This window comes from Piliocolobus tephrosceles, chromosome 16 (assembly GCF_002776525.5).
Source record: "Piliocolobus tephrosceles isolate RC106 chromosome 16, ASM277652v3, whole genome shotgun sequence".
Classification (NCBI taxonomy): Eukaryota; Metazoa; Chordata; class Mammalia; order Primates; family Cercopithecidae; genus Piliocolobus; species Piliocolobus tephrosceles.
The window spans coordinates 24,780,198-24,789,772 of NC_045449.1; the positions used below are offsets into that span (position 1 = coordinate 24,780,198).

General features: G+C 39.9%; 1 protein-coding gene across 3 annotated transcripts in view; it reads left to right on the top strand.

Annotated features, from left to right (window-relative positions):
- NSRP1 (nuclear speckle splicing regulatory protein 1) overlaps positions 1-6,448 on the top strand; it is a 63,053-nt gene extending 56,605 nt beyond the window's left edge. For 2 of the 3 annotated variants that reach the window (XM_023183941.2, XM_023183940.2), the window contains 2 exons: positions 949-1,057; positions 4,649-5,729. In XM_023183941.2, the coding sequence (XP_023039709.2) occupies positions 949-1,057; positions 4,649-5,708 (1,169 nt within the window). In that variant the 3' untranslated portion in view covers positions 5,709-5,729. Of the gene's footprint in view, positions 1-948; positions 1,058-4,648 lie in introns of all 3 variants that reach the window. The other variant, XM_023183939.2, reaches the window with a different exon arrangement.
- Positions 6,449-9,575: the final 3,127 nt, after the last annotated feature.

The window sequence follows — 9,575 nt, forward strand, 5'->3', positions numbered from 1 at the left end:
CGTGTCTGGTTAATTTTTGTATTTTTTGTAGAGACAGGGTCTCACTATGTTTCCAGGGCTGGTCTCGAACTCTTGGGCTCAAGTAATCTTCCTGCCTCAGCCTCCCAAAGTGTTGGCATTACAGGCATGAACCACCATGCCCGGCCCTGTAAATACTTTAATTGACAAATGCTCATCAGCTGTTTTTTTGTTTTGTTTTTTTTTCTGAGACAGAGTCTCGCTCTGTTGCCCAGGCTGAAGTGCAGTCGTGTGATCTTGGCTCACTGCAACCTCTGCCTCCCGAGTTCAAGTAATTCTTATGCCTCAGCCTCCCAAGTAGCCGGGATTACAGGCATGTACCACCACACCTGGATAATTTTTATATTTTTAGTAGAGACGGAATTTTACCATGTTGGCCAGGTTTGTCTTGAACTCCTGAGCTCAGATGATCCACCCACCTCAGCCTCCCAAAGTTCTAGGATTACAGGCGTGAGCCACTGCGCTTGACCTCTTCAGCTTTTGACTAGAAGAAAACCAAGTCTTTAACATTCTGTCTAAGCATGTACTGTGTGTTTAGAGTGCCAGTCAGCAGTCTTTCTATAAAGGACCAGATAGTATTTTAGTATTCATATTTTAAGACTTTAAATTTATAAATTCATATTTATGAATGCCAGATTGTATTCATACTTTAGGGCTTTTTGTGTATATGATCTCTGTCACAGTTACTCAGCTCTGCCTTTGTAGTACAAAAGCAGCTTTGGACAATACATAAATGAACAGGGCTTTGTTTCAATAAAAATGTATTAACAAAAACAGGCAACAGGCCCAATTTGGCCTGTAGGATATAGTTTACCAAGTCCTGATCCAGAGAATAGTTTACACACCGTATGTTATATACTCTACATCTATAAAATGAAACTGCACTGTGCCTTATTGAATATATTCTAATTTTTGCTTTCCCTCTGTTAGCATGTTTGGATGTAACCAAGCAGAGAGATCTCAGTGGATTTTATAGGCACCTATTAAATCAAGCAGTTGGTGAAGAGGAAGTACCTAAATGCAGCTTTCGTGAAGCCAGGTGAGGAGATGTATATGAAATATTTTGAAGAAAGATACTGTTATAATAATCTGTGGTTGTGGGGTCATTTTAACCCTCTGAAAGATGGAAGATTACAATATTGCATATTGTGTTGTCAGTCAGCCTTACCTAATTGAATGAATGGCTAGAAATTTGCAGTTTCTTGATTTTAAAACCTACAGATTAAGATCATTTTTATTCTGCAGTTCACAGAAATTGTTACATTAAAACAGTCAGTGATTGAGTTTAATATTATTGTAAAACCAAAGACAGACTTTTAATGTATAAAGTTTCTGCATTTTTAAGTGACTTATGGTTCTTAACAAGGGAGGGCAAAATCTTCAAGGGAAAGCAAAATCAAATTGTGGTTTTTTCTTTTTTTTTTTGAGACAGAGTCACACTCTGTCGCCTAGGGTGGGATGGAGTACAGTGATTCAGTCATAGCTCACTGCAACCTTTGCCTCAGGGGCTCAAATGATCCTCCCAAGTAGCTGGGACTACAGGTGCAAGACATCATGCCCAGCCAATTTGCTTTTTGTGTTTTTGGTTTTTTTGGTTTTTTTGGTTTTGTTTTTTTTTTGAGATGGAATGGAGTCTCGCTCTGTCGCCCAGGCTGGAGTGCAATGGCGCAATCTCGGCTCACTGCAACCTCTGCCTCCCAGGTTCAAGCGATTCTCCTGCCTCAGCTTCATGAGTAGCTAGGACTACAGGTGCCTGCCACTATGCCCAGCTAATCTTTGTGTTTTTAGTAGAGATGGAGTTTCACCATGTTGGCCAGACTGATCTCGATGACCTCAAGTGATCCATCTGCCTTGGCCTCCCAAAGTGCTGGGATTATATGCGTGAGCCACCACGCCCAGCCTCTTTTTGTATTTTTGTTGTAGAGATGGAGCTTTATGTTGCCCAGGCTGGTCTCGAGCTCCTGGGCTTGAGCGATGCCTCCATCTCAGCCTCCCAAAGTGCTGGGATTACATGTATGAGCCACTGCACCTGGCTGCTCTTTTTTTTTTTTTTTTTAAATAAGAATGTAGGTATTCCTCATGATCCTTAAAATGATTGGTGCCTGGTACCTTAAAATGATTTTGCTGTCAGAATTAAGGAGAAATTTGGAAAGAATTAGGTGTCTACAATGTAAGTCTTATATACGTGTTCAGATAGTATATAAAAAGGAAAGTGATTTATTTTCAAAAATAGGATCCAGCCTTCATAAAATATAAGACTTACATATCAGGGGCTAGAACAGCACTGTTCAGTATGTAGGCACTAGTCATGTGTAGCTACTTAATTTAAAGTAAATAAAGTAGGTTGAGTGCGGTGGCTCATGCCTGTAATCCCAGCACTTTGGGAGGCTGAGGCGGGCGGATCATGAGGTCAGGAGATTGAGACCATCCTGGCCAACATGTTGAAACCTTGTCTCTACTAAAAATACAAAAAATTCGCTAGGCGTGGTGGCACGTGCCTGTAATCCCAGCTACTCAGGAGGCTGAGGCAGGAGAATTGCTTAAACCCGGAAGGCGGAGATTGCAGTGAGCTGAGATTGCACCACTGCACTCCAACCTGGCGACAGAGCTAGACTCCATCTCAAAAAATAAAATAAAATGGCTGGGCGCAGTGGCTTACTCCTGTAATCCCAGCACTTTGGGAGACCGAGGCGGGCAGATCACAAGATCAGGAGATCGAGACCATCCTCGCTAACACGGTGAAACCCTGTCTCTACTAAAAATACAAAAACAAAAAATTAGCTGGGCTTGGTGGCAGGAGCCTTTAGTCCCATCTTCTCAGGAGACTGAGGCCAGAGAATGGCGTGAATCCAGGAGGCGGGGCTTGCAGTGAGCTGAGATTGCAGTGAGCTGAGATTGCACTACTGCACTACAGCCTTGGCAACAGTGCAAGACTCTGTCTCAAAATAAATAAATTAATTAATAAAATAAAATAAAATAAAAAATTCAAGTAAATAAAATTTAAAGTTTTGATCACAGTGGCCACATTTCAGATACTCAGTTGCCATATTTGGCTGGTGGTTGCCATACTGGGACAGCTCAGATATGAACATTACCATTTCTTGAGGCATTTCTATTAGTGCTGGTCTAGAAGGTAAAGGATTAGAGGATTTTTAAATAAAGTTATAAGGTATTATAGGAGTGGTGAGATGATTATGCCTTAAGTATGTAGCTGAAGGTAAAAGAGTCTGTCCTAAGCAAAAAAAAAAAAAAAAATTAACAGAAACGGTTCTGAGTAGATCTGAGTCTGTGTTGCTAAGGAAGGGAAGAGGTAGGAGCATAGAATTAAGGTGAGGAGAGGAAGTTTATGCCCCACTCCCTCCCTGCGCTACTAGGTTTTGATTATAAAATTGGTGAGAAGTATGAACCTAAGAAACTGTATTTGAAGATTCAGGTTTTGAATGGAAATTATACATTATGTCTTTGTATTAGAGTTTCATCTGGAAACTCTGTAATGTCGTTGACATAGTTGTACTTCTCAGAGTCTAATAATCAAATTCCTAACTGTTAGTGGGTCCTTTAGCCAAGATAGTTCTGCCGGTAATTCCTGGAGAACCAAAGTTGTTGCAGCATTAGTGTGGTTAGTAAGTGATTAGTAAGAATCACTGAGTGATTCTTATTTACATTATACTCACTGTGTGAGTAGTACAAAGTTAACTGTACTTGCCAGCTGGAACAATGTAAGTAATATAAATAATTTTAGTGCTGTTGATTCTAATGGACAAATTAATATATTTCCATTTTGTTGTGATAGGTGCCAAGGAGTATATCAGGATACTAGTGCGTTTTTCATCATGAGAGAGAGTAAATATTTAGGATTGTATTTGCCACTGTTCTGCTGTGCAGAGATTATCTTCATGTATTTCTAGGACTATTTTTATAATTTTTTGAAAAGAAAAAGGCCGAGCATGGTGGCTCACGCCTGTAATCCCCGCACTTTGGAAGGCTGAGGTGGTTGGATCACCTGAGGTCAAGAGTTTGAGACCAGTTTGGCCAACATGGCGAAACCCCATCTCTACTAAAAATACAAAAATTAGCTGGGCGTGTTGGTGCAGGCTTGTAATCCCAGCTACTCGGGAAACTAAGGTGAGAGGATAACTTGAGCCTGGGAGGCGGAGGTTGCAGTGAACCAAGATTGTGCCTCTGCACTCCAGCCTGGGTGACAGACTGTCTCAAAATAAATAAGAAAGGAAACAAAAAATCTGAGAGTCACAACTTAAGCTTCATGTTACGAAAACAGAACTTAGATTCAGAACATATCTTACTTTTCCCAATTGTTCTTTGTCTTAGGCTTACCAAAAAATGAAGACCTGTACAAACCCTTGCCTGTATGTTCTAGTAATATAGTAGACAAGGGCTAATTTTCTCTTTTCACTTCTACAAATATTGGACATATTCTGAATGGTATGAATTTGAAATTACTAGTTTGCATAGACATCAGGACCTTTTTGCATTTGGATAATCAGACAGTATATATCACTATAGGTGTATTGATTTGAGTATTGATAAAAATTATATGAACCCTTCATTTACTTATTACAACTGATAATGTGGCATTTTTTCTGCCCTTTTTGGTTTTTTTGTTTTTAAGATCTGGTATAAAGGAAGAAAAATCAAGGGGCTACTCCAATGAAGTAAGTTCAAAAAGCAGAATACCACAGGAGAAATGCTTTCTTCAAACTGATGTGGAAGTGGAGAAAAACCCAGATGCAGACAGTGACTTTGATGCTAAGAGCAGTGAGGATGATGAAGTAGAAGAAACTAGAGTGAATTGCAGAAGGGAAAAGGTCATAGAGACTCCTGAGAATGACTCCAAGCACCACAGGAATCAAAACCACTCTCGGTCACCTAGTGAAGAAAGAGGGCACAGTGCCAGACACCACACGAAAGGATCACGAACATCGAGAGGACATGAGAAAAGGGAAGATCAGCACCAACACAAGCAATCCAGAGACCAGGAGAACCATTACACTGACCGCGATTACTGGAAAGAAAGGGATTCTCATAGGCACAGAGAGGCCAGTCATAGAGATTCCCATTGGAAGAGGCATGAACAGGAGGATAAACCAAGGGCAAGGGACCAAAGAGAAAGAAGTGACAGAGGGTGGAAAAGGGAGAAAGACAGGGAGAAGTATTCCCAAAGAGAACAAGAAAGAGATAGACAACAAAATGATCAGAACCGACACGGTGAGAAAGGAGAGAAGGAAGAGAAAAGCAAAGCAAAAGAAGAGCATATGAAAGTAAGGAAGGAAAGATATGAAAATAATGATAAATACAGAGATAGAGAAAAACGAGAAGTAAGTGTTCAATCTTCAGAAAGAAATCGAGACAGAAAGGAAAGCAGCCCAAATTCTAGGGCAAAGGATACATTTTTTGACCAAGAAATATCCAACAAAATGAGAAACATGGCAAAGGACAAAGAAAGAAACCAGGAGAAAGCCTCTAATTCTGAATCATCCCTGGGAACAAAACACAGACTCACAGAGGAAAGGCAAGAGAAGGGTAAAGAACCAGAGAGACCACCTGAGGCAGTGAGCAAGTTTGCAAAGCGGAACAATGAAGAAACTGTAATGTCAGCTAGAGACAGGTACTTGGCCAGGCAGATGGCGCGGGTTAATGCAAAGACCTATATTGAGAAAGAAGATGATTGATGGCTACCCTAAGAGAAAGATAGTTTGGAGGGCATTTTAAATTTTATTTTCAAAATATTAGGTTAAAATCAAAAGTCGGTCTTAAAGTTTGGATGTTTGGCTGAATTTATATATAGTATGTACTCATCATTACCACATTCTTTGTTGTATTCAAGAACTGTGAGAGTGTGCTAATTCCCTGTAGGTACATAATGAGGAAAATTGGCTCCACCACAACCATTAAAAAATAATTTTGGCCAGATGTGGTAGCTCGTGCCTGTAATACCAGCATTTTGGGAGGCCAAGGCAGAAGGATCACTTGAGACCAGGCATTCAAGACCAGCCTAGGCAGGATAATGAGACCTTGCCTCTATTTAAAAAACAAAACACCTGGCATGGTAGTGCATGCCTGTAGTCCCAGCTGTTCGAGAGGCTGAGGCAGGAAGATCACTTGAGCCTAGGAATTTGATGTTACAGTGAGCTGTGATCATACCACTGCACTCCAACCTGGGCGACAGAATGGGACCCTGTCTCTAAAAAAAAATTTTTTAATAAATAATTTAACTCTTCTAATAATGTTTTGTTGCAGGAGCTGTTTGTTTTATAAATATTGTATTTCAGATGAAATATGGATTTGAAAAATAGAAAATATACTTTATGTTCTGAAATTTGTATTAAAGTGTAAAATGTGAATCATACATCTTGTCTAGCTTACAGCATAGTTGGCTTAAATGAAAATAAAATGATATGCTTATACATTTTATTTATGCACTTATTTTAAAGTAATTTTGCTCATGTCGCAGTTCATCTTTTTGCTTTTAGTAGAAATCAATTTGTAATTCTGAAACCTTGACAAGTTAGTAAATTGGTTATGTACGTAAATCACTTTTGGTTAAAGGTGAAGCTGTGGAGCCATTAGCCTAAATGAAATTAGCTAAAGATCCAGGTGGCCTATTTCTAAACATATCTTGTTTTACATACTCTGAAAAAGATAGTGCAGTTTATTACAAGTTCCACTTGTGTATAAAAGTAAAACTAGTATCTTTCTCCTGAGTCTTTGAAACTCGGGAGAAATAATTATACACTGTAAATATTTTGTTTATGGGGAAAGATGAATGCTGTGGAGAAAATAGTTCTCTAATAGGTCTTCCCGTTAAGAAAGTGCTGTTTATATCTCTCACAATACTTTATCATAAAGAGTTAGCACACTTTCTTATTTTTAGAAGGATAAACTTGGTTTAATAAGAATACTGACTAGATGAAAAACATGATATATTAAGGGTCAGATTTAGCATTTATAAATCATTTTATTGTACTGTACCTTTAAAACCAGAAAGGAAAAGTCACAGGAAAGTTAACGCCCAAATCTGTGACTGATACATTGAATGTCAGTTACATCCTAATACTCTAAAGTCAGTCAGTGACAGTGACAAACTCCCAAAATCACTGATTTGGTATACACAAAGGGAGCAACATAATATAAGTATGGAAAGGCAAAAGGGTGACATCATGGAAGGACCATGAGTGACAGACAAAATCTTTAACTTTGGTGGGGAATATGGTTTCTTTTTTAGGATTGTTTTATAACTAGAGCCATGCATTGGGAAGATTTATTTGATCATAGTGTGTGCAAGGTAGTCTAGGAGGAGAGACTGATGTCAGAGACATCTGATGATAAACTCAGTTGCCCTCTCCCAGAGGGAAAAGCTCAGAGACTTTTACAAAGCAGCTTGGATCCTTAGATAGGAAAGCTATAAATTACTTTTATTAACCAACTTAATCTGACATAAATCACTATGAGAGACTGCAAATGAAGAGTTTTCTCCTGTCTCCTCCAAATATACAGAATGTTGGTTTTGCCTCTCTAGCATTCATTCCCCCCTTTTCCTGGTAACAGCACCTTGATTTGCCCTTGAGAAAACACACCTTTACTACTCTTAGTCCACGGGTTCAAATGGGGCAGAATAGCCTACAGGAAGGGTATGCAACTCAAGCTAGGCTGATGCTGGTCCTGTTGTCAGAATTTACAGAAAGATGTTTTCTGTTGTCTTTGCTGATTATGGTGATGAGGTAAGTCTGGAGTTTCATGAGAGAGTGCCTTTGATGCCTGGCAGAAAAAAAGCCCACAAAAAAAGCCAAACAGAGAAGGACAAAAAACCTGATGATTGCTTTTGCATCTCTGGCTCTAGTGTAGCTTTTTTTTTTTTTTTTTTTTTTAAAGACATTTAAACCAATACTTTTCCCTTTTTTTGTTACGTTAGTTTGAATTGAATTTCTGCTGTCACAACTCAAAAAGTCCTATTTGATACAAGGTTCCATTCATGATAGCTCTGTGCCAAAAATTACCAGAACACTCTTAGTAAATTGTTTTGTTGTATAATGTTTAAAGTGCACATGGAGTTTACAGCTTAATGGATTCACACAGTACACCTAGTTTAAAAAGACATTACCTGTGCCATAGAAGCTCCCCTTAAACTTCTCTCCCAGCCTCTTTCTGACTTTTAGCACCATAGAGTAGTTTTGCTTGTTTTCTAGATTCTTTACTACTTCTCTATTCTGTTGATGGACATTGGTTATTTCTTTTTGGGTTGTGAATAATAATATCTTCCAGGTAATGTATCTTCTAGGTACATTCTTGCACTTGTCTTCTAGTACATACGTGTCTGTTTTGGTTGGGTATTTCTGAGGAATGGAATTGCTGATTCATAGGGTATGCTCATGTTGTGCTTTAGCAGTTAACTACCAATCAATTTTCCAAACTATTTGTACTAAAAGGCACTCCCTCCATCAGTGTATGAGAGTTCCAGTGTCCCCACATCTTGCTCACACTTGGTATTTGTCTTTTGGCTTTTTGTCTTTTAGCTACTCTGGTAGGTGTTTTGGTATCTCATGATTTTATTTTGTGGTTCCCTGATGGCTCTTATATCTTTACTAACATTTAACATTTCAGTATCTTGGCGGGGCAGGGGGTGGTATTTGTTTTTGAGACAGGGTCTTCGTCTGTCACCTAGGCTGGAGTACAGTGATGTCATCATGGCTCACTGCAGCCTTGACCTCCCAGGGTGAAGTGATCCTCCCACCTCAGCCTTCCAAGTAGCTGGGACTACAGCTGCATGCCACCATGCCTAGCTAATTTTCTATAGAGACGGGGTTTTGCTATGTTGTCTAGGCTGGTCTCAAACTCCTAGGCTCAAGCAATTTGCCTGCCTCAGCTTCTCAGAGTGCTGGGATTACAGGTATTAACTACCTTTCCAGTCCCTGCTTTTTTTGGGGGAGTGGGGGGTGGGTGGAGAGGAACTCTCTGCCTTTTTCTTAATCCAATACAGGTTTTGTTTTGTTTTGTTGTTGAGACAGAGTTTCGCTCTTGTTGCCCAGGCTGGAGTGCAGTGGCGTGATCTCGGCTCACAGCAACTTCCACCTCCCAGGTTCAAGTGATTCCCCTGCCTCAGCCTCCCGAGTAGCTGGGATTACAGGCGCCTGCCACCATGCCTGGCTGATTTTGTATTTTTAGTAGAGACGGGGTTTCTCCTTGTTAGTCAGGCTGGTCTCGAACTCTCGACCTCAAGTGATCTGCCCGCTGCGGCCTCCCGGAGTGCTGGGATTACAGGTGTGAGCCACCTCGCCTGGCCCCGGTACAGGTTCTTCAGATATTCTAGATACGAGTTGTTTGTAAGGAACTTCTCCCTCCGCTCTATGACTTTACCTTTTCACTCTCTACGGTATTTTTAATGAACAGATATCTCTAATTTTACAAAGTTAATTAAAATTAATAAAATTTAAGATAAAGTTCCTCAGTTGCATTAGGCATTTCAAATGCTCAACATGTGGCCGATGGCTGCCACATAGGACAGTGCAGGTTTATAGAACATTTCCACTGCAGAAAGTTAC